The following is a 24,244-nucleotide window of genomic DNA, read 5'->3' on the forward strand; positions in this document are numbered from 1 at the left end:
GGCTGAGGCTCCAGCTCTTGTCCTGTCCTCCCCGCTCAGGCTCCGCCTCAGCCTTAAACCGACCCACTCCGAGCCCCAAATCTCCTCTGGCTGCCGACCCAGCCTGGCCCTGGCCAAAGCTTAACTCCGCCCCTCCTGTCCCCGCCTCCCCAAGCCGCCTCGGGGAGGGGAGAAGGCGGAGTGTCTGCCCCAGTCCCAGTCACCCGGTTTGTGCCCGCAGACGTGGACGAGTGCCACCGCGTGCCGCCACCGTGTGACCGCGGGCGCTGCGAGAACACGCCAGGCAGTTTCCTATGCGTGTGCCCCGCTGGGTACCAGGCTGCGCCTCACGGAGCCAGCTGCCAGGGTGAGGGACTGGAGATGTAGGGGGAAGGGTAACTTAGCAGCGGTGAGGGATGGAGAGACTGAGCCACGAGGCCCAGTGGCTGACTGAAGGGATACAGAAGCCAGGCTCTGAGGACCAGACATGCAGCCTGCTGGGAATGGAGAGGCCAAGTGATGGAAAACAGAAAGGCTGAGTCATGGAGGATGGAGAAGCAGAAGGATGGGGGATGGAGATGTCATAACGGGGAAGGGAGCAGAGTTGTGGAGGACAGAGTATAAGGAGGCCCTTTAACGTGGACTAGAAAGACAGAGGTCTAGGAGGCAGACAGGCAGCTTAATAGTGATTAAGAAAGTAGAGGGAAGAAGGTTGGAGAGTTAGAATGGTGGAGGACAGGTGGCAGGATGATGGAGACCAGGGGGCTGAGTGACGGCGGATGAAGAGCCGAATGATGGGGACAGGGTGGCAGAATGGAGCCTGGGAGGGGGGCGTCAAGGCTGTATGACCTGCATCCCTTGCTCTGAGCAGATGTGGATGAGTGCATCCAGAGCCCGGGCCTGTGCGGCCGAGGGGTCTGTGAGAACCTGCCTGGCTCTTTCCGCTGTGTGTGCCCGGCTGGCTTCCGGGGCTCGGCGTGTGAAGAGGATGTGGATGAGTGTGCCCAGGAGCCACCGCCCTGCGGGCCAGGCCGTTGTGACAACACGGCGGGCTCCTTTCACTGTGCCTGCCCTGCTGGCTTCCGCTCCCGTGGGCCGGGGGCCCCCTGCCAAGGTGAGGGTGCTGAGTCCAAGGTTGCTGCAACCCCATTTGCCGTGGGGACAGGAGAGAGACATGACTGGGGGGGCAGAGAGGCAGGGTGATGAAGCTCTGCAGGAGGATGGGGGTAGTGAGGGGGTGGGAGGGCCTGGCTCCAGAGTCTTCATCCCTTTCTCCAAATATGAGTGTGCTCTCCATTCTGCCTCCCTTTTTGGGTGATACTCTTGTGCTTGAAGGAGCCTTGAGGAAGGGACGACTCTGAGGCAGGGAAGGCAACAGGCAGGCCCTAAGCTCATCCTGGCAGCTGGAGAGACCACTAATGGGGAGACAAGAAAGCTTCTGTCGTTTCGGAAGGAGGGAACAACCTGAGCAAAGTCCAGGGCGCTGCCTCCAAAATCGGACGTTGGGGGTGGTGGTGATGACAATCGGTCCCAGCCCCTTCCTCAGCCCCACTGGTTTCCTCTGCCCCAGATGTGGACGAGTGCGCCCGTAGCCCCCCGCCCTGCGCCTATGGCCGGTGCGAGAACACAGAAGGTGGCTTCCAGTGCGTCTGCCCCACGGGCTTCCAGCCCAATGCTGCCGGCTCCGAGTGCGAGGGTGAGGCCGGGGAGGGAGGGAGGATTGTGGGTGGGTGAGGGGGGCATTGGGCCACTCCTTCAAGGCCACCCTCTCCTCTGCCCCCCAGATGTGGATGAGTGTGAGAACCACCTGGCATGTCCTGGGCAGGAGTGTGTGAACTCACCTGGCTCCTTCCAGTGCAGGGCCTGTCCTGCCGGTCACCACCTGCACCACGGCCGATGTACTGGTGAGATCAGGCCCTCACTGTGATCCTGGACCTGTGTCATCACTTCTGACCCAGACCGTGACTCCCATCCTGTACTACAACCCTGACCTAGCCCACAATCTCTAGATCCCAGCTGGGCCTCTTCACCCAGACTCCAGAGCCCTGACCAGATGATGGGCCCTGATCTGGCCCATGACCCTTGGCCTTGCTCGACTCCTGACTCTGTGACCAATTAACCCTCAACTTGACTGTGCATTTGACCTTACTCAGAACCCCTGCTGATAACCCCTGGCCCCAACCCTGATAGCAGTTGTGACCCTCCTGACCTGACTCCACCTGCTGGCCCTGTTTGTGACCTGTGACTTTTTTTTTTTTTTTTTTTTTTTTTTAGGGCTGCACTTGTGGTATATGAAAGTTCCCAGGCTAGGGGTCAAATCAGAGCTGTAGTCACTGGCCTACACCACAGCCACAGCAACGCCGGATCCTTAACCCACTGAGCAAGGCCAGGGATCGAACCCAAATCCTCTTGGATACTAGTCGGATTCATTTCCACTGAGCCACGACAGGAACTCCCTGACCTGTGACTCCTACCTTGACTGTGACATTGGACCCAACCATAACTGCTGACCATTAGCCCTGACCACAACCTCTGACTATGAGTGATGCTTGATCCTGTCTCTTTCACTGTCCCTGCTGCTTCTCAAAGTTCCTTGCCCAGGGTCTGATTGGGTTCATGATCCTGGGCCCTCAGCTCGGGCCAGAGACGATGACTCCCTGACACAGCAGAATCCTGTCTAATGATTCTGGTTTATAATGATTGACCCCTTACCTTAATTAATCGTGGTCCCAGAATTAGAGAACCTTGGTCTGCCCTACCCATTTCTGCCATGGAGCCTTCTCTTCAGATCCAACCCAAGACACTTCCCATCACCTCCTTCAGACCCTGCTGCCCAAGGGGATCCTTAAGTGTTTCCCTAGACAGAACCCCTCCTGAAATTCCCTTTCCCGCAGATGTGGATGAATGCAGTTCAGGCGCCTCCTGCGGCTCCCATGGCCACTGCACCAATACCGAAGGTTCCTTCCACTGCAGCTGCGAGCCAGGCTATCGCGTGCCATCTGGCCGGCCTGGGCCGTGCACAGGTGGGTGGTTGGGTGGCGTGGTGGATTGGGAGGGGAGGGGAGAAGTGCTGGAGAGCCTGGCAGTGACACCCAGCTTCCTGGACAAGGGGACTGTAGGTGGAGTTTAGAAACCTGCCTTGGGGTTCCTGTGGTGGCCCAACGGGTATCCATGAGGGTGTGGGACAGGGATGGATGCTGCTTCATAGGCGGGGCTTGGGTCTCAGGGGCGGGTCTGGTCACCCCGCAGCCTTATCTCTCATGTAACCTAGATGTGAACGAGTGCCTGGAGGGTGACTTTTGCTTCCCCCACGGCGAGTGCCTCAACACCGATGGCTCCTTTGCCTGTACTTGTGCCCCCGGCTACCGGCCTGGACCCCGCGGATCCTCTTGCCTCGGTCGGTAACCAAGCTGGGCCTGGACCGGGAAAGGGTGGGCTTATACTAGGAAAAGGCAGGTCAAGGAGAAGAGGGCGAAATAGGGAGTCTGAATTTTTCATTGTTTGTCTATTGTAGTTGATTTACAATATTCAATCAAGGGAGTCCGATTTTTTTTTCTGCTTTTTTTTTTTTTTTTTTTTTTTTTGGTATTTAGGGCCGCACCTGTGGCATATGGAGGTTTCCAGGCTAGGGGTCCAATCAGAGGTCCAGCTGCCAGCCTATGCTACTGTCATAGCAACGCAAGATCCGAGCTGTGTTTGCGACCTACACCACAGCTCAAGGCAACGCCGTATCCTTAACCCAATGAGCGAGGCCAGGGATCAAACCTGCCACCTCATGGTGCCTAGTCGGATTCGTTTCTGCTGCGCCACAACGGGAACTCCAAGGAAGTCCGAATTTTTGACCAGGGTCTTAAGGCACCATGGAAGCGGGAGCGGGATCTCCTGGAGTTGACCGTGGAGGGCTGGTGGAGCTGGGAGAGGAAGGGGGAAAGGGCAGCGTTTGCATAAACTGGGCTGTGAATGAAAAGGACCGAGCGATACCCCTTGGAGAGGTGGGGCCGGCGGGAGAGGGCGGAGCCTAAGGCAGGTGGGGAAGGCGTCAAGGTCCACGAGTCCGAGAGGCGGGGAAAGGGCGGTGGAGGGGCTTGGCCTGAAATGTTCAGCCGAGAAGGAGGTGGACCTGCGGTTTCCTGCCTTGCCCCGCAGACGTGGACGAGTGCAGCGAGGAGGACCTCTGCCAGAGCGGCATCTGCACCAACACGGACGGCTCTTTCGAGTGCGTCTGTCCTCCGGGACACCGCGCGGGCCCGGACCTCGCCTCCTGCCTCGGTGAGAGGCCCCGCCCCGGCCTTGCCCCCTCGCCCCGCGGCCTCCGGGTCTCGCGCACATCTCCCTTCCCCGCCGCTCTTCCACTGCTGCCTCCCTTCTCATTTCCTTTGCCTCCCGCCTTCCCCTGGACTCTTGTCTCCCTTCCTTGACTCCTCCCCACGCCCGTTTTTCTCCTTTCCCTCCCCGCTTCCCTCGCTTCCCCCATCTGATTGCCTGTCTCCGCCGTCAGACATCGACGAATGTCGGGAGCGGGGCCCAGCCTTGTGCGGGTCCCAGCGTTGTGAAAATTCCCCCGGCTCCTACCGCTGTGTCCGTGACTGTGACCCTGGCTACCACGCGGGCCCTGAGGGCACCTGTGACGGTGAGACCACTGCCCCTCCCCCCGACGAAGAGTTGCTGAAATTGACTCTCTTGGGGACTAAGGAGAGGCTCCAGGCCCCACGAACTTGGCGGGGAGAGAAAGAGCTCCTAACCAATGCAGATGGGGAAGACGTTCCTATCAGGAAACAAGCCAAGCCCTGCTTCCAGAAGCCCCATGCCCCTCTGGGCTCCAGAACAGTCCACATTTCAGACTATACCCCAGTTCGACATCTAACAGTAAGAGCCTGAGGCATATGGAAGTTCCCAGGCTAGGGGTCAAATCAGAGGTGTATCTGCCAGCCTACATCACAGCTCCAGGCAACGCTAGATCCTTAACCCACTGAGCAAGGTCAGGGATAGAACCTACATCCTCATGGATACTAGACAGGCACCTTACCGCTGAGCCACAATGGGAAGGAACTTCACCACTTATTCTGTTTCCTCCAAAGACAGTCAACCCTGGCTGTCCTGGGCCCCATCCTTTCCCAGTGAGCAATTCCAAGGTTTCTCCAAGCTCTGATCCCTGCCCACTTGAGCTCCACCCTTCCAAGTTCGGTTCTCTTCAGATGCTGTCCTTTTCCACTCCTCAGACTTCTCCAGGCCTTGAGAAAGCATAGGCCCACTCCTTCTGGCCTCTGCTCTGCCTTCAGATGGCTCCTTGCCCACTCTTCTCATTCTGCATGGGTTCCCACCGCTCACCTCTCATCCCCCCTGCGCCATCCCCCCACCAGGCTCCAGCAGGGTACTTACCGACCAGGACAGGAGGACAGGACTAATCGAAGATTTTAGGGGTGGGGGTGTACAGATGGTGGAACATGTGAAGTGACTGTAGGCTGCCTGTGGCTCTCAGGTTGCCAGACCTCTAATTCATGGAAACCTAGTTTCATGGGGCCTCGTTCATTAATCCCACAAGAAATCTTTAAGCACTGATTGTGTGTGACAGTGACAGCAGAACAAGCAAACATCAAACAAAATCCCTGTCTTTGTGGAGGTGACATCCTAGGGGGAGAGACACACCATCAATACATAAATAAATTCAAGATTCATTTAGGGAGTTCCCGTCATGGCGCAGTGGTTAACGAATCCAACTAGGAACCATGAGGTTGCGGGTTCAGTCCCTGCCCTTGCTCAGTGGGTTAACGATCCGGCGTTGCCGTGAGCTGTGGTGTAGGTTGCAGACGTGGCTCGGATCCCACGTTGCTGTGGCTCTGGCGTAGGCCGGTGGCTACAGCTCCGATTCAACCCCTGGCCTGGGAACCTCCATATGCCGCGGGAGTGGCCCAAGAAATAGCAACAACAACAACAAAAGACAAAAAAAAGACCAAAAAAAGATTCATTTAGCAAACAGTTTGGGAGCACCTACTGTGTGTCAGGCACTGCTCTACACCTTGGGGATACAGCGAGGAATAAGACAGACACAAATCCTTGCCAACGTGGCATTCGCATTCTAGGGAGGTGACCGTTGGCTTACCAATAAATACATGGATATGATATAATGTCCAATTTAAGAAGGAAAGTAAAGCAGGATAAAGGGACAGAGATGACAGGGCAGTAGGGGTGGACGCCCTAGGGAGGGCTTGCCTTAGGCATTTGAGTGAAGTGAGGGAGCCATGCCGATAAGTGAGGGAAGAGTATTCCTGACGAAGGGAACAGCCAGTGCAAAGGCCCTGAGGTGCAGCCGTGCTTAGGCTGAGAAATGATGATGAGGCCTTAAGAGTGATCAAAGCTTGTTGACCTTTAGAAGCTCAAACTCCTAGAATAGCAGATCCAGAGACCTATCAGTCATGGAGACTGGAAGTGGCATCAGGAACCTGTGAAGCCAGCCTGTGACACCCTCACCTTCCACGCCCCCTCCCACTCTTCTGCAGATGTCGATGAGTGCCAGGAATATGGCCCGGCGATTTGTGGAGCCCAGCGCTGTGAGAATACCCCGGGCTCCTACCGTTGCACACCGGCCTGTGATCCTGGCTACCAGCCCACGCCTGGAGGCGGATGCCAGGGTGGGTGTCGCGAGGGCAGTGGGTGAGATGTGCAGGGTACACACATTCCAGCAATGGTCTGACTGTCTGGTGGTTGCAGATGTGGACGAATGCCGGAACCGATCCTTCTGTGGGGCCCATGCCGTGTGTCAGAACCTGCCTGGCTCCTTCCAGTGCCTCTGTGACCAGGGCTACGAGGGGGCACGGGACGGGCGTCACTGCGTGGGTACGGGGCTCCAGGGGGTGGGTGGGGCCCGAGGGTGGGGAAGAGGTTGGTCAGGCCCTGCTCCTCTCTATAGGTCTGAATGCATGTAAATTTTAGGGGGATGAAATTTAGATCTTGGAATATAAGGTCATCTTCATGTGAACCAGAAGCCCCTATTCATTCAGATTTTATTTGGGGCATCCTTTAAAAATTCATGTGTAAAACTACACGAATCTTTTTTTTTTTTTTTTTTCCTTTTAGTGCTGCACTTTCCACAAATGGATGTTCCCAGGCTTAGGGGTCTAATCGGAGCTGCTGCAGCTGCCATCCTCTACCACAGCCACAGCCACAGCCACAGCAATGCAGGATCCAAGCCACATCTGCGACCTACACCATAGCTCAGGGCAACGCCAGATCCTTAACCCACTGAGCGAGGCCAGGGATTGAACCCAGATCCTCATGGATATTAGCTGGGTTGGTAACCCACTGAGCCACAATAGGAACTCCAAAAGTACACTAATCTTAAGCGTACATAAACATTATGTTTTTACCAACATTTTGTAAGGAAATTTTCCAAACATACAGCAAGTTAAAAGACCTGGAGAATGAACATCTACATGCCTGCAATTTATATTCTATTATTATCATTTTATTATACTTGCTGCTTCTTCACATATCTTTCCATTAATCCACCTAATTTTTTGGATAGATTTAAAATTAAATTGCAGGTGTCAATGTACTTCCCCCTGGGAGTTCTTTTGTGGTGCAGCAGGTTAAGGATCTGGTATCACTGCAATGGCTTGGGTTGATGCTGTGGCTCGGGTACCATCCCTGGGCTGGGGAACTTCCACATGCTGCAGGCGCAGCCTATATATTTGTACACACACACAGATGTACACACATATATGCATACGTATATATGTGTGTGTATACACATATATGTATATAAATATGTATATAAACATATATATATCTCCCCCTAAATTCTTCAGTGCATAATGCATATCATTAACCAGAGTTCAATGTGTTTACAGATAGTTTTATTTGAGGTTTAATTTACATACAATGAAATGCATGAGGCTTAATTATACATTCTTTTAGGTTTTTTGTTTTGTTTTGTTTGTCTTTTTAGTGCTGCACTCGAGGCATATGGAGGTTCCCAGGCTAGGGGTCAAATCGGAGCTGTGGCTGCTGGCCTACACCACAGCCATAGCAATGCAGGATCCGAGCCTTGTCTGTGACCTACACCACAGCTCACGGCAACGCCAGATCCTTAACCCCCTGAGCAAGGCTAGGGATCAAACCTGTGTCCTCATGGATGCTAGTCGGATTCATTTCCACTGAGCCATGACGGAAACTCCTCTTTTAGTTTTAACAAATGCAAACACATCAGGCTTTATTTCTTTATCTTTGAAGGGAATTAAAACTGTGAGGTCCTGGGAAATATTTGAACTTCAGGCATACATGGATCCAGGAATTGTAACAAGGCTACTGCCTCCCAGCTCTGCTTTCCTCTATTGCATTTATTTTCAGGCAGATTCTCTTTTCCCAATGAGAAAAGTGGCCCGAGCTATCATCCCTTTTTCCATATTTCTAGAACAAGTCCCAGAACTAGCTTTGATTGGCCCAGTTTGGTCACTGCCTGTCTCTGAACCTGAGAAAGGCAGCAATCTGCTTGGCCTATTCAAAACACGTGGGTGAAAAAATGAAGGCGCAGAGGACTCCCCAGGGGAGTTCAGGGCTTGTTTCCAGAAGATAAGCAGATGATGGGATTCGGGCCACTAAAAATACCCATTACACTTGAAAGCTCAGATTTTTAGGCTGATGGGATCCCAGAGGTTTACAACCACTGACTCCCTCTTCCCTGTTTTCTCCCACTCACAGATGTAAATGAATGTGAAACATTACAGGGTGTGTGTGGAGCCGCCCTGTGTGAGAACGTGGAAGGCTCCTTCCTCTGTGTCTGCCCCAACAGCCCTGAGGAGTTTGACCCCATGACTGGGCGCTGTGTTCCCCCTCGGACTTCTGCTGGTGAGACTAAGATCAGTGTCTACTTAATTGATGGCTTCTGGCCCTGCAGAAACATAACAGGGTCTCACCATTTCTGATGTGGACAGAGGCCATCAGCTAAATGACATGGTTTTAAACAACAAAAACTTCAGAATACATGAATCAACCTGGCTGTGAGACTCAGTGTCAGGAGAGCCAGATTCCTTTATCCAACACACATGCACTGTGTTTAGACCCTGTCCTGGGCACTGAGGACACGGTAGTGACCAGCGAAGACCACTCGGTCTTCAAGGGGCTCACAATCCAGTGGGGGCAGATAGCAGTATAACCTGATGGTGACAACCCTGAGAAATCAGGACTGGGACAGAGGCGGCATGGGCCAGAGGGAACAAGCCTGAGATGGGAAAGGCTAGGGGGTGGTAGGAATGCAGAGGAGGTGCCTCCCCAGCCTTCAAGGAGAGTTAGGGAGGGCTTCCTATAGGAGGGGATGTCTGAACTGAGAGCAGCAGGATGAGTAGAAATGAGCCAGGCAAAGTGGATGAGGGAGGGCAGTCGGGGCCAAGACTAGGATGAAGGCAAAGGTCTGGCAAGGGCAGAGAGGACCTGATGTGTCTGCAGGACTGACATTAGTTCAGAGTGACAAGCTTTATCAAGGGACGGGGTGGAGCAACATGAGGCCACAGAAGGAGGCAGGCACCAGATCACACTGACTCGCTGTGGTCAGGAAGCTGGACTTTTCTCGAGGACGCTTTGGAAAGATTCTGAGCAGGAGACGGGGATAGTCAGGCTTTGAAACTTCCTCTGGCTGCCAAGTGAGGGATCGGAGGGGGTGACCCTGGGGGGCTGGGACCTGCACAGAGAGGACAGGGCTGAACCAAGGCAGGGGCCATGCGAGGGGGCAGATGGGCGAGGGACTCAGGAGGCCAAGTGGACCGACTGTGGGGCTGCCTGGGTGGGGGAGAGGTGTCTAGGCTAGGTCTAGGTTTGGGTAAGAGGATCCTGAGGCCAGTTAGGGACACGTTGCATGGGGGGCCCCAGGGAGTCATCCAGGAAGCCAGGGAAATCCCGTCTTCTCCTGCTTGGACGGCAGCCGGGATGATGGGCCAGACTCCTGGGAGAGGGAGGTGGGGAGGCAGGAGGTGTGGAAATGAGAGGACGAGTTCCCTTTGTGGCTCAGTGGGTTAAGAACCCAACATAGTGTCCTCAAGGATGCGGGTTTGATCCCTGGCCTCGCTCAGTGGGTTAAGGATCCAGCATTACTGCGAGCTGTGGCACAGGTCACAGATGGGACTTGGATCTGGTGTGACTGTGGCTGTGGCATAGGCTGGCAGCTGGAGCTCCGTTTGGATCCCTAGCCTGGGAACTTCCATATGCTGTGGGTGCAGCCGTGTAAAAAAAGAAAGAAAGAAAGAAAGGAAAAGAAAAAAAAGAAAAGAAATGAGAGATGAGAATGGGAGAGAGACAGTGATAGATAGTGAGAGCTGTGAAGTCTGGTTCTGCCACTAATGGCTGGGGGGTGGCCTCTGGGCCTCAGTCTCCCGAGCCATAACGTAGGGGCTGGAGGCTCAGGCCACACACTGTGCTAAAGACCCTTGTCTCCCCAGGCTCATTCACAGGCTCACAGCCCCATGCACCTGCCAGCCACAGTCTGCCAGCAAGGCCACCCCCACCAGCCCCGCCCCGCCGACCCAGCCCACCTAGGCAGGGCCCTGTGGGCAGCGGGCGCCGGGAGTGCTACTTTGACACAGCGGCTCCGGATGCATGTGACAACATCCTGGCTCGGAACGTGACGTGGCAGGAGTGCTGCTGCACTGTGGGTGAGGGCTGGGGCAGCGGCTGCCGCATCCAGCAGTGCCCAAGCACGGAGACAGGTAGGCATATGGGCCACTGGGTGGATGCAGGGCTGAGGGCTTGGGTACAAACAGGTGGGCATGGGACAATGACAAGGGACACATTTGGACATGGGGCTGAGATGCCAGTATTGCATGGGCAAGAGTGAGCGGCCAGGAGTTCCCCTTGTGGCCCAGAAGAAACGAATCCAACTAGTATCCATGAGGACGCAGGTTCAGTGGGTTAAGGATCCAGCGTTGCTGGATGTGGTGTAGGTCACAGACACGGCTCAGATCCCACGTTGCTGTGGCTGTGGTGTGGGCCAGCTGCTACACAGTTTCTGTGGCTGTGGCGTAGGCCCATAGTTCCCCTAGCCTGGGAACTTCCATATGCTGCAGGCACGGCCCTAAAAAGAAAAAAAAAAAAAAAAAAAGAGTGAGCTGCCAGCCAGGAGGTGGACGTGAGGCTAAGTGGATACAGACAGGCACAGGGGCTGAAGGGTGGCCATGGGCAAGAAGGCACAAGCAGGGACTGGCACAAGGGTGCCTGGCCTCAGCTTTGTCTCTGTGTGCAGCCGAGTACCAGTCACTGTGTCCCCATGGCCGGGGCTACCTGGCGCCCAGTGGAGACCCGAGCCTCCGGAGAGGTAAGGCCCACCCACCCTCAGCCCCCAGGAGCAGCTGTCACCCTGTCTCTGTTTTCTTTATTTCTGTCTCTCACCATGTTTCTCCATCTCCCTCATCCCACCCCTATCTTCTGTCTCAGTCTCCATCTCCCTCTGCCTCTACCTCAGAGTTGCTATCGCCACCTCTCTGGCTTTCCCTTCCCTGACCGTGCCTGGCAGCCCAGCACTTCCCCCATCCCGCCCACCCCACAACCTGGCCCGCCCCCATCTCTCTTGGTGGGGGCGCGCCTCTGACCATCCTTCCCGCAGACGTGGACGAGTGTCAGCTCTTCCGAGACCAAGTGTGCAAGAGCGGTGTGTGCGTGAACACGGCCCCAGGCTACTCGTGTTATTGCAGCAATGGCTACTACTATCACACCCAGCGACTGGAGTGCATTGGTACGAGCCCCTACCCCGCCTGGGACTCTCCTCGACCCCTGGCCACGCCACCTCCTTCCTGGAATGTGGCCACCACCAGCAGGAAGTCCTTCCTGGAGTCTAGACTCCATCTATCACACCGTCAGCGCAAGGGGGCCGGGAGGTGGGGTGGGGGAAGAGAAAGGGGAGAGGGCTGCTTCTTAATCACGCCCTCCCTCCATGCCTCCCTAGATAATGACGAGTGTGCGGACGAGGAACCAGCCTGTGAGGGCGGCCGCTGCGTCAACACCATAGGCTCTTATCACTGCACGTGCGAGCCCCCACTGGTGCTGGACGGCTCGCGGCGCCGCTGCGTCTCCAACGAGAGCCAGAGCCTCGGTAACCCCCCCCACCCCCCCGCCCCGCGATTAGCCCCGCCCCGTCCTGCTCCTGGTGTGGGCTCTCTGCCTCTGCTCGGCCTCAGCCCCTCACCCAGGCCCCGCCCCTCGCACGTGGCTCAGCCACGCCCCTTCACGCCCCATTTAGCCTCGGGTTTAGGTGCTTGGCTCTCAGAGTGAGGGGCCAGCTGGTCTGGTTAAAGGCGAAGGTTGTATTTTACTTCATTTTTTATTTTTTGGTCTTTTTGCCGTTTCTCTGGCCGTTCCCGCGGCATATGGAGGTTCCCAGGCTAGGGATCGAGTCGGAGCTGTAGCTACCTGCCTACAACACAGCTCACAGCAACGCCAGATCCTTAACCCACTGAGCAAGGCCAGGGATCTAACCCTCGACCTCATGGTTCCTAGTCGGATTCGTTAACCCCTGAGCCACGACGGGAACTCCAAGGTGAAGGTTTTAGAAGAGACTCAGTGCCATTTGCTGAGCCCTGTGTACATGCTGCTGTGTTGCTTATCGCCTGTTGGACTCCAGCTCCTTTCTGCACATTGGGTGGAAAGGCAATAGCCCCTACCTTATGTGAGGCTGTGAGGAATTTTATTTTTAGGGACAGAATGGGATCTGATCTTACTAAGTGCTAAAAGCCTGTCTCCTGTTATTTCCCCGTGTGTCTCTGTCTCTTTGCCCCTCTCTGTGGGATTCTGTCTTTAGGCTTTCCTCTGAACTTTTGACACTCCCTGCATCTGTCTTTGCTTTTAGGTCTGTTTCTGCATCTTTGCTTTCCTGTGGTTTGTTGAGTCTGCCAGCCAGGATGTTTGTCTCTATTTCTTTGGGTCCTTTCTGTCTTTTTGCCCACTCACCCAAACTCTCTTCTCCCATTTCCTGTTCCTAAGACATCCTCCCACATCCCCAAGTTCCCTCGAGGCTTTGTTCAAACAATGCTCTGAGGAGTTCCAGTTGTGGCTCAGTGGAAATGAATCCGACTAGGAACTATGAGGTTTTGGGTTCGATCCCTGGCCTCACTCAGTGGGTTAAGGATCTGGTGTTGCCGTGAGCTGTAGTGTGTAGGTTGCAGATGCAGCTCAGATCCCGTGTGGCGTAGGCCAGCAGCTGTAGCTCCGATTAGACCCCTAGCCTGGGAATCTTCACATGCTGCTAGTGTGGCCCTAAAAAGCAAAACAAAAAACAAACCAACAAACAAACAAAAAAAAAAACAATGCTCTGAGAGGAAAAGCAACTGCCCTGGGTCACAGGACCCTCCAGAAGCCAGGCTTGGATAGAATCCTCCCCTCAGACCCTATCTCCCTCCTAGTGTCAGACGAAGCCCTGTACTCACCTGAGCTACTGCAGAGGACTTCTGGGAGTCAGGGCACAGCTGATGAAAAGGATTCGGTGACAGGCAGAGGGTGGCTGGGCCACTCCAGCACGGGAGGAGATCAGAAGACTTTGGGAGGACATGCACGTCTTCCCGCCTTGATGCCTGCTGTCTCTGCCCTCAGACGACAATCTGGGAGTGTGCTGGCAGGAAGTGGGGGCCGACCTCGTGTGCAGTCATCCTCGTCTCGATCGACAGGCCACCTACACAGAGTGCTGCTGCCTCTATGGAGAGGCCTGGGGCATGGACTGTGCCCTCTGCCCCGCCCAGGACTCAGGTACTGCCACCTGCTTGAGCCACATTCAGAGACCCTGGCCCTCGGGCTACAAATCCAGGCCCTCAGAGTCCCAGTCTTAGGCTCCAAGATCTCCCAAACTTGGCCCCTCAGACCCCTGTGTCCCAGCCCATCCCTAAATCTCGGTCCCTGAGACCCCAAGTCACAACCCAAAGACCTCCAAGCATCAACCACAGAAACCCCAAGGCCTGACTCAGCAGGTCCCACAGTTCCAGTCCCATAGGACCCTGAGGTCTAGTTTCTCAAACCCTCAGCTCCTGGTCCCCACAACCCCAAGACAGCCCATGAGAACCCCTCCCCCAAATCCTAGACCTTTCAACCACAAATACTGGTTGCTTAGATCCTGCCATCCTGGCCACAGACTCACGCACCTCCAAGTCCTAGTGGCTTAGAAACCCACACCCAGGCGCCTAAGAAGCCAACATGCAGCACTAGAGATTCCCACATCTTGGCTCTTAAAAGCCCTGAGTCCCCCAATCCTCAACTCTTGGGAAACCAGTGCCAGCCCGGTGTCCCTGGTCCTCTGACTTCAGGTCCCCTGGCTCAGACCTTTCTCCCATGCATCCTGATCCCTCCAGCCCCCCCCCCCCATTACTTCCCAGTCCTCGTCCCTAAAACACCTCCATCCCATTGTCCCTAGCCCTAGATCCCATGGGCTCTCAGATTCCAGCACAGGGACCCTGATTTCTAGCTGCAGTCCTAAGTACTCCTGATCCCAGCGCCTTGGAATCCCAGTCTCAGAGACCTTCGGTCCTGGCTCCAGAACCCCTGGTCCCAACCCTGCAATCCCAGCCCCCTCATTTGAAGCCCAAGGTCCTCTCCACCCTCTCTTCAGGGCTCCTCTTCCCCAAGGGGTTTGGGAGTGGGTGGCGGAGAAGCAAGGGCTGATTGTTAGGCTTGGCTCCTGTTGGCAGATGACTTTGAGGCCCTGTGCAATGTGCTGCGCCCCCCTGCCTATGGACCCCCGCGGCCAGGTGGCTTTGGACTCCCCTACGAGTATGGCCTGGACCTAGGTCCACCTTACCAGGGCCTTCCCTATGGACCTGAGTTGTACCCACCACCCGTCCTACCCTATGACCCCTACCCTCCCCCACCTGGGCCCTTCGCCCGCCGGGAGGCCCCCTACGGGACACCACCCTTCGATATGCCTGACTTTGAGGACGATGGTGGCCCTTACGGTGAATCTGAGGCTCCTGGTCCACCCGGCCCGGGCACCCGCTGGCGCTACCGGTCCCGGGACACCCGTGGCTCCTTCCCTGAGCCTGAGGAGTCACCTGAAGGTGGAAGCTATGCTGGTGAGTACTGAGGACCGAGTCATGGAGACCAAGATGAGGCATGAAGTGTGCAGAGATGGATATAAGGAAAAGGGTGGGGGGAGAGACAGAAACATAGAGAAGCTGGGGGAGATGGGCTCAGGGAGATGGGGGGGTCACAGGTAGCAGTGAAGAGAGCGACAGAGAGCAGGGATGGAGAGGAATGCAGACATCCCCGAAGACCCACGGAGAAAGTTGCCGACAGAGGGAAAGCTAAAGCTAGCGAGAGCCAGCAACGTAAACATCCCGGCCTCCACGGCGCCCCCATGGGCCTGGACGGGGGGTGGGGTGGGGGGGGTGGTGAGTTTAGTAGGCGGGGAGCGGGGGTGGGGCAGCGAGGAGGCATAAGGGATGGAAGGCTGAGACCTGAACCTCAGGGGTCCCCGCGCTCTCCGCAGGCTCCCGGGCTGGCGCCTACGAGGGGCTGGAGGCCGAAGAGTGCGGGATCCTGGACGGCTGTGCCCATGGCCGCTGCGTGCGTGTCCCCGAGGGCTTCACCTGTGACTGCTTCGACGGCTACCGCCTGGACATGACCCGCATGGCCTGCATTGGTGAGGGGCAGGCCAGGGCCAGCACGGGGTGGGGGTTGTGAGAGAGGGTGGAAGCCTTTACTAGAGGGTCATCGGGGACATCAAGGAGACCAGCCAGCGCCCGCGGGGGGGGGGGGCCGAGGCGGGGAGCAGGAAGTAATTCTTGCTCGGGGATGGGGCTGGGCTTGAAGCGGTTGGAAGGGTAGAAATCTGCAGGTGTGTTTTCTAGGGACTCCCAGGGCTACTTTGGGCAATTTGCTTGACCTCTCTGAAGAACTTTTACAGGCTTCCCGTCTGTAGAATGGGAATATGAATCCTGTCTGCCTAGTTTAGACAATAGTAAAGGAGAGTGATTACAATCAAGCACTCCAGAGGAGTTGGATAGAATGCAGGCTCAGTCCAGCAGCTTGCTGCATGACCCTGGACAGGTCACTGTCCTTTGCTCAGTTTTTCTCATCTGAAAAATAAGCATAGTCATAGAACGCATTTCATAGAGTTGTGAACCTCGATTTACAATGACAGTGAAGATTTCGTGTAAAGCAAAGCTCAGAAAAGAGAACTTAGTTCCTCAAAGTCTCACAGACAAGAAATAGCAAGGGGGCTGGGCACTCAGGGTCTTTAAGAGCTGGTCTGAGAACCCATTTGGCATGGAGTTCCCTGGTGGGGCAGTGAGTTAAGGATCCAGCAGGTATCACTGCTGTGGCTCGGGTCGCTGCTGTGGGATAGGTTCACACCCTGGCCTGGGAACTTCTGCGTGCTATGGGCATTACCAAAAAAAAAAAAAAAAAAAAAAAAAAAAGTAAAAAATAGAGAAAGAACCCACTGGGCAGAGTGTGGGCTTGTTGTGTGACAACAGGCAAGGGGCTTCCCCACACTGGGCCTCAGTTTGCACATACATAAAATAGAATCACAATATCTACCTATAGGGTCATTGGGAGGATAAATACAATATGCTTTAAACTATGTATGGCACAGAGTAAGCATTTATTGTTATAGCATCATCAGTATTGTTTTCCTAACAAAAATCTAGTGACCTAGGGCCTATCATACCCATCTCACAGAACACAAAACTGAGGCAGAGGCCAGCAGGTAGTAGTAGCTGGATTCCACTCCAGCAGGAGCATCAGCATTCACACGCCTCTGCACCAGGAGTCTCAGAGGCCAGGGAGGCGGGCCCCCAGGTCCCCAGTCCTGATCGGTGCTCCTGCTATGCCCCTCCTCTCCCCAGACATCAACGAGTGTGACGAGGCCGAAGCAGCCTCCCCGCTCTGCATCAACGCGCGCTGCGTCAACACCGACGGCTCCTTCCGCTGTATCTGCCGCCCAGGATTCGCGCCCTCGCACGAGCCGCATCACTGCACTCCCGCCAGGCCCCGGGCCTGAGCCTCAACAGCCCCCGGCCGCCCACTCCGCGCCTGCGCACGAGGCCGTACGCGGGTCTCCGCGGTGCACACCATCCTGCCCGCTCGCGCGCATGCGCACAGGGATGCCGGCCCTGACGGAGAGGCGGGACCGGGGGACTGACAGACGGATAGAAGGAGCTCTCTTCCCACAGACGCTGCTGGCCCGTGCTTAGCCTACAGTCCCCTTCGCGTTCCTGCTCCATTTTATAAAAATTTTCCATTAAAGCCTACCTATTTTGTACTTTCTGCGTCGGCCTGCCTATGTTCCTCAAACTTTGGCTCAACAGTTCGTTCTTTGAGCCACTAACTTAAGCCACGTCTGCTCCTTCATTCTCATGCCTCTGTCGCTCGGTCTATCTTGGGCTCTGTTTTTCTCCTCTGTCCGTTTCTTTGAATGCTGTCTCTTGTCTTTCTGCCTGTTTTCTCACTAATTCTCCGTGTCTCTCTTTGTCTTTTAGTCTCTGTTTTTGCGTCTCTCTTTCCCTATCTCGCTGTTTCATTATCTCTCTAATCTTGAGAGCGGCCATAACTCTGGGTTTTTCACCTTCCCGATAAATCCTCCCTGGAGCTCCCTCTTTCCCTGGCATGAAGCCCCAGAAAGGGATGGGATGAAACAGCCTCAGCCCCTGCTCAGCTGTTCTCAGCTACGGGGAACCACAAATGACCCCTAATCCCCAAAGTAAAAAGCTTTTATGGGACAAGTGGGCCATGAGGAGGAGGTAACAACAGGAGTTCCTGGAGGGGCGCATCCAGACCTGCCCCTCGGGTTGGGATTTGCCTGTGGCAGAGCAGGGAATGGCAGCCCTGGTGGGTGGCCCAAGCAAGGACATGTGGAGGCGGGATTGAGCTGTGTGTATGCTGGTAAAGAGCCTAGCTTGGACACACCCCCACCCCAGTGGCCCCTGCCTACTTCCTGGCCATGTGGGGAATCCAAAGTGGTCTTCACAAAAGAAGAAAAAACAGCTTAGAAGGGCATAAACTCAGAGAGGGAGCTCACTGGCGCCGAAACAAAACAATACCAAAGACTACCTGAGGGCATTCCTTGGTGGTCTAGTGCTTAGGACTTGGCGCTTTCACTGCTGCCACCGGGTTCAATCGCTGGTCCTGGTCTGGGATCTGAGATCTTACATCAAGCCACCGCATACTGTGGCCAAGAACCCCCCCCCCAAAAAAAAAAACCCAAAAAGAGTTCCCTTCTTGGCTCAATGGTTAACGAATCTGACTGGCATCCATGAGGACTCAGATTTGATCCCTGGCCTCGCTCAGTGGGTTAAGGATCCCACGTTGCCATGAGCTGTGGTGTAGGTCACAGATGCGGCTCAGATCTGGCATTGCTGTTCCTGTGGTGTAGGCTGGCGGCTACAGCTCTGATTCAGCTCCTAACCTGGGAACCTCCATACGCCACAGGTGGGGCCCCAAAAAGCAAGAAAAAAAGAAAAAAAAAGGGTTCCTGTCGTGGCGCAGTGGTTAACGAATCCGACTAGGAACCATGAGGTTGTGAGTTCGGTCCCTGCCCTCGCTCAGTGGGTTAACGACTCGACCCCTAGCCTGGGAACCTCCATATGCCATGGGAACGGCCCAAAGAAATAGCAAAAAAAAAAAAAAGAATAAAATCATTTAAAAAAAAGAAAAAAAAAAAGAAAATCAAAGTACAAAGGTGAGGATACACAACCAGGAACAATCTGTTTAAGGACTGGATGGAACAGAGAGGGAAATCTCCCCATTTTAAATATTTTTTATAACCATCCTATGGGACATTTCTGACCCATGAGATACAAATTTTAATCTTCCAGGTTCAGCTCAAGTTATGTAAAACGGGAAACAGGGGCATCTCTCTCTCTTTTTTTTTTTTTTTTTTCTTTTGGCCACACCTGCAGCATGTGGAAGTACCCAGGCCAAGGATTAAACCCAGGCCAGAGCAGCGACCTGAGCCGCTGCTGTGACAATGCAAGACCCTTAACCCGCTGCTCCACTAGAGAACTACGTGGGGCTCCTTCTTTTCTTTTTTTTCGGTCTTTCTGCCTTTTTCTAGGGCAAAGGAGGTTCTCAGGCTAGGGGTCTAGGGCTCCTTCTTGACCTGACCCCTCCTGACCTCCAGGAAGGGTTGCTGTCCCACTGGTGCCACATGGAGGATCCTACTAGTAGAGCTTCCTCTACAGGAGTGCTGGTGGCAGTTAAATGAGTCATTCTCCATGTCAAGTGCTTAGAACTTTGCCTGGCACATGGCAAGGGCTCAGTGATTGTTATCATAAGCCTGGCCCTCCCTGGAAATGCTGAGCCCCGTGGCTGGTCAGGTGGTGAGGGCAGATGGCCAGATGGTGTTCCTTACCCTGTCTCCCTCCCGGGTGAGGGAGGAGGCCAGACTCTCTCCCCTTCAACAAGACAGTGAGAGGCACCTAGCACACGGGCCTTGGCAGGAAGGGGTGCCAGACCGTGAGGGGCTCAAAGCTCCACAAAAGGAACAATGGTTGCAATTCCACCAAATCGTACACCTGAAGTGGGTGAATTGTAGCTAAAAGAAATCCAATAAAAAAAAAAATTCAGAGTTCCCATCCTGGCTGCGTGGAAACGAATCTGATTGGCAACCATGAGAACACAAGTTCGATCCCTGGCCTCGCTTGGTGGGTTAAGGATCCGGCGTTGGCCATGAGCTGTGGTGTAGGTTGCAGATGAGGCTTGGATCTGGCATTGCTGTGGCTGTGGTGTAGGCCATTGGCTACAGCTTCGATTCAACCCCTAACCTGGGAACCTCCATATGCTGCGGGTATGGCCCTAAAAAGAACACCAAAAAAAAAACACCAAAAACAAAACAACAACAACAAAATACGTATATATATATAAAGGGGGCCAAAAAGTGATCCTCCAGCTGACATAGGGAATCTCGCCCAATCACTGACCTTTCCTTCAACAAATATTCTCTATATAATATCTGCTTTGTAATAAGTGAGTGTTGGAAACACAAACTAACCAACCCTTAGGGGTGAGAGCTAGGGAGGGCTCTTGGAGATATCTGAGCTGAGATCTGAATTATGTGGGGAAAGGAGCCAGAAGAAGCAGTGGAGGGTGTTCCAGGTGGAGGGAACAGCATCTGCAAATGCCTACAGGTAAGGAAGGCAAATGTTTTTTAAATGCCCCTCCCCACACTTTTTTTTTTTTTTTTGTCTTTTTGCCTTTTCTAGTGCCGCTCCCCAGGCATATGGAGGTTTCCAGGCTAGGGGTCTAATCGGAGCTGTAGCTGCCGGCTTACGCCAGATCCTTAACCCATGAGCGAGGCCAGGGATCGAACCCACCACCTCATGGTTCCTAGTCGGATTCGTTAACCACTGTGCCACGACAAGAACTCCTCTCCACACTTTTTTTTTTTTTTTTTTGGCGTGTCAGTCCCTGTGTTGGACAATGCTGGTGATATTTTTGGTGCCCAAGAAATCCCTGGCCCTGCCTTCATGGAGATCCAGTGAGGGACTCGGCCACATTGCTAGATGTGACAACTTGTGCACAGATGGGGGAGGCGGAGGCAAGCAGAGGGGTCGGGCTGGGACAGGGAAGATCAGAGGCTCTGGCTGCCCAGAGGGAGCTCCTGACCCCATCTGAGAGAACATCAGGAAGACTTCCTGTAGGAAGAGACAGAGTTCTGAATACTGTCTGTTCAGAGTTCTAGATTCCTTTGAGAATCTGTTGAAAGCTTCACAGAAAACACACACGCGGCAAACGTAGGCAATTACCAAACACTCTTAGTTCCTCAAGCGCCTGTGCCCAGGCAGCCCGCGGGCATCCCATTACCCTCCATGACCACGCTGCTGTATGAATGTCCCAGGAATGAGGAGTGAAGCGGCCCCCAGTGCTGGAAAACTTTGAGGTGGAATTTCAGCATCCTGGGTGTAGGGTGGGGTTTTGAGAGCCGGGAACATCCCTCTCAGCACCCCCCGTTCCCCGCTGCGCCTAGAGGGTGTGCCAAGAATCTAGCTTTTTTTCTTGCCTAAGTCCTCCGCACTAACCTCTAACCCTGGCGCTGTGGGGCCCTTGGAACCTGTCGGGACCAGCGCGTTCTCCTCTGGAACGTCCAGAGGGAAACAGTCCACACTGTCAATGCGCTCGCCAGACGAGCGCCGCAGCGCCCCCTGCCAGTCACCGGGCGAGCGCATCCCAGGCCACCTACGCCCCCTAGTGGCCACTACTGATACTGTCATCAAGGAGCCCCGACAGCGGGTTCGGGCCTTTAAGATCAGCTGGCCAGAGTTATCACCGTCGCCATGGTCAAGTCATTTTCATCATCATATGACATCATAGATAATACATAAATAGCTCATCCTATGTGCCAGGCACTATGCTTTATATATATGTATCACCTCATTTAATCAGTCCTATGGAGTGGATTCTGTTATCTCCATTTTCCTCATTTGAAGCACAGAAAGGTAAGGAAACTTACCCTGAGATCACACAGCTACTTTGTCTGGGTCGAATCTAGGCAGTTTGTTTCCAGAGTCCATTTTCTGAACTGTTCAATAATAATTATGCAGTGAAGTAATACGGTGGTTGGGAATTGCTTCAAAATAATTCTATAGTACAGCTGGAAAGAAATTGGGTCCCTGGATCACCATGTTACCAGCCTGGGTCATTTCACCTGTGGATAATTGTGCGAGAATACACTTTTTTTTTTTTGGTCTTTTTAGGGCCACACCCACAGTATATGGTGGTTCCCAGGCTAGGGGTCTAATCAGATCTACAGCTGCCGGCCTACACCACAGCCACAGCAACTCGGGATCCGAGCGGCATCTGCGACCTACACCACAGCTCACAGCAACCCACTGAGCAAGGCCAGGGATCAAACCTGCGTCCTCATTTCTACTGAGCCCCAACAGGAACCCCCAAAAATAAACTTTTTTTTTGTCTTTTAGAGCTGCACCTGTGGCATATGGAAGTTCCCAGCCTAGGGGTCTAATCAGAGCTACAGCTGCCAGCCTACACCACAGCAATTCGGGATCCTTAACCCACTGAGCGAGGCCAGGGCTCAAACCCGCATCCTCATGGATGCTAGTCAGGTTCGTTAACCGCTGAGCCACGACGGGAACTCTGAGAATAAACTTTTAAAGTCATGATATTTTGAAGTCTCTTTGTTATAGAGGCTTAAGCGTATATCCTAAAACAAGAATCACCTGAAAAACAAGAATCACCTGGAGGGCTTCTTAAACGGCAGATTCCTGGCTCCATTCCCAGTAAGTCTGGAGTAGGGACCTAGAATTTGTATTTCAGATAAGCTCCCAGGGGCTGCTGCTGATCTGGGGACCCCGCTTTGCGAACCGCCGCCCCTAGTGATGCAGGTCCTTACCGGGTGTTGTTTCGTTCGCGAGCCCTCTCTTTAGAGCTGCCTTCTGCCCTCTGAGTTCATGGGGCCGACCCCACTGGAAGACTCCCAGGCGGGCCAATGAGTAAATCCCTCCCCTTGGACTTCGCTGTTGGTTCAGGGATGGGCACTTCCTTGAAGCTGGACCAATGAGAGTCAGCCCTGGAAACTGGCTAGACTGTGGGGGAGGGGCCTCCGAGGCTTAAGGTGCTGGAAAAGCAGGGGCCCGGAGACCCCGGGGCTTCTGTCGGGGAAGAGCTAGTCTGAAGAGGAAGCCAGCTTCTGGGAAAGCAGAGCTGGGAGGTGAACAGAGAGACGGTGCCTGACCTGTATCACCTGTGCCTCTGGGTCCAGTGAATCCCCAGGATATTTCTCCAGAATTTGACCTTTTCCTTCACGCCCTCCATCAAATGTACCAGCAAATTTTGTCAGCTCTGCCCTAAAAGATGTCCTGTCTTCTATTGGAGGAAAAGTTATGCTGTACATTAGAATAGTACTGGGTCGATGACAACTTTGGGATAAAAATAGTGGATTAGGAAACTGTGTATTAATGTTAGATTTGCTAAAGTGAGTCATTACACTCTAGGTATGTAAGAGAATATTGACAGTCTCCGGAAATATGCCCTGAAATGTTTAGGAGTAAAAGCCCATGATGTATGTAACTTAGCTTCAAATTATACAGCAAAACCCCCCACATAATAGAGCAAATGTTAAAGAGGGTAAAAATGTGAAAAAGATGATGAATCTGTCAGTGACAATGCAAGATCCTTAACCCACTGAGCCACCAGGGAACTCCTATTCAACTTTTAATTAAACTTCGGACCTAACTCTTTAGTGTATATGGTAAAATTTCAAGGATTACTACAAAAAGAATAGAAATGGTGGAGTTCCCGTTGTGGCTCAGTGGTTAACGAATCTTACTAGGAACCATGAGGTTGCGGGTTCGATCCCTGGCCTCACTCAGTGGGTAAAGGATCCGGCATAGCTGTGAGCTGTGGTGTAGGTTGCAGATGCAGCTTGGATCCCGCGTTGCTGTGGCTGTGGCGTAGGCCAGCGGCTACAGCTCCGTTTCGACCCCTAGCCTGGGAACCTCCATATGCCACAGGGGTGGCCCTAGAAAAGGCAAAAAGACCAAAATAATAATAATAATAATAATAATAATAGAAATGGTGCCTAGATTCTAAATTAGTAGAGAGAAAATGAAGAGTAAGAACACATGAGATGAGTGAGTTCCCGTCGTGCTTCAGCGGAAATGAACCCAACTAGTATCCATGAGGATGCAGTTTCGATCCCTGGCCTTGCTCAGTGGGTTAAGGATCCGGCGTTGCTCTGAGCTGTGGTGTAGGCCTCAGACACTGCTCAGATCTGGCATTGCTGTGGCTGTGGTGTAGGCTAGAGGCTATAGCTCCGATTCCACCCCAGCCTGGGAATTTATATGCCACAGGTGTGGCCCTAAAAAACAAAAAAAGAAAGAAAAACAAACAAAAACTCCAATCACGGAGTTCCCGTCGTGGCGCAGTGGTTAACGAATCCGACTAGGAACCATGAGGTTGAGGGTTCGATCCCTGCCCTTGCTCAGTGGGTTAAGGATCCGGCGTTGCTGTGAGCTGTGGTGTAGGTTGCAGACGCGGCTCGGATCACGAGTTGCTGTGGCTCTGGCATAGGCCGGTGGCTACAGCTCCGATTAGACCCCTAGCCTGGGAACCTCCATATGCCGCAGAAGCGGCCCAAAGAAATAGCAAAAAGACCAAAAAAAGAAAAATCCAATCACTTCAAAGAAGTCTTAATGGGGCAGAGAAATAATGAGAAAAATAAAATCACAAAGTAAGGTGGTTGAAGTAAATAAAGTCCATTAATTACACAGAGAAAAAGTCTATTCTGAACACTTCTGGCTATCTCCGCTACTTTCACCCCCCCTCTTTTTTTTGTCTTTTGTCTTTT

The 24,244-nt window shown here is 53.7% G+C and overlaps 1 protein-coding gene and 1 long non-coding RNA gene across 34 annotated transcripts in view; one reads left to right on the forward strand and one right to left on the reverse strand.

Annotated features, from left to right (window-relative positions):
• LTBP4 (latent transforming growth factor beta binding protein 4) overlaps positions 1-17,203 on the forward strand; it is a 32,264-nt gene extending 15,061 nt beyond the window's left edge. For 18 of the 28 annotated variants that reach the window (XM_084960951.1, XM_084960956.1, XM_084960932.1 and 15 more), the window contains 19 exons: positions 221-346; positions 851-1,093; positions 1,550-1,675; positions 1,764-1,883; positions 2,874-3,002; positions 3,251-3,376; positions 4,126-4,248; positions 4,478-4,609; positions 6,477-6,608; positions 6,688-6,813; positions 8,677-8,823; positions 10,407-10,673; positions 11,207-11,278; positions 11,567-11,695; positions 11,906-12,052; positions 13,546-13,698; positions 14,631-15,011; positions 15,428-15,580; positions 16,788-17,203. In XM_084960951.1, the coding sequence (XP_084817077.1) occupies positions 221-346; positions 851-1,093; positions 1,550-1,675; positions 1,764-1,883; positions 2,874-3,002; positions 3,251-3,376; positions 4,126-4,248; positions 4,478-4,609; positions 6,477-6,608; positions 6,688-6,813; positions 8,677-8,823; positions 10,407-10,673; positions 11,207-11,278; positions 11,567-11,695; positions 11,906-12,052; positions 13,546-13,698; positions 14,631-15,011; positions 15,428-15,580; positions 16,788-16,942 (2,987 nt within the window). In that variant the 3' untranslated portion in view covers positions 16,943-17,203. The remainder of the gene's footprint in view (positions 1-220; positions 347-850; positions 1,094-1,549; positions 1,676-1,763; positions 1,884-2,873; positions 3,003-3,250; positions 3,377-4,125; positions 4,249-4,477; positions 4,610-6,476; positions 6,609-6,687; positions 6,814-8,676; positions 8,824-10,406; positions 10,674-11,206; positions 11,279-11,566; positions 11,696-11,905; positions 12,053-13,545; positions 13,699-14,630; positions 15,012-15,427; positions 15,581-16,787) is intronic. The other 10 variants (XM_084960942.1, XM_084960955.1, XM_084960961.1 and 7 more) reach the window with 1 other exon arrangement.
• Positions 3,459-22,386, reverse strand: LOC106507592 (uncharacterized). 6 transcript variants are annotated; one of them, XR_014806310.1, is made up of 5 exons: positions 22,289-22,386; positions 22,134-22,194; positions 21,389-21,583; positions 13,383-16,016; positions 8,156-9,913 (listed from the first exon to the last, which is right to left on the reverse strand). It is a non-coding gene; the product is annotated as an uncharacterized LOC106507592 (long non-coding RNA). The 6 variants fall into 6 exon arrangements; XR_014806307.1 differs by lacking the exons at positions 8,156-9,913; positions 22,134-22,194 and adding an exon at positions 3,459-3,890; XR_014806309.1 differs by lacking the exons at positions 8,156-9,913; positions 22,134-22,194 and adding an exon at positions 3,459-3,604 and having other exon boundaries at positions 13,196-16,016.
• Between the last annotated feature and the right edge of the window lie 1,858 nt (positions 22,387-24,244).

The sequence above is a fragment of the Sus scrofa genome, chromosome 6 (genome assembly GCF_054392235.1).
Source record: "Sus scrofa isolate SSC_HxYL_T2T_F1_AM1 chromosome 6, Sscrofa_HxYL_maternal_Yorkshire_Landrace_v2.0, whole genome shotgun sequence".
NCBI lineage: Eukaryota > Metazoa > Chordata > Mammalia > Artiodactyla > Suidae > Sus > Sus scrofa.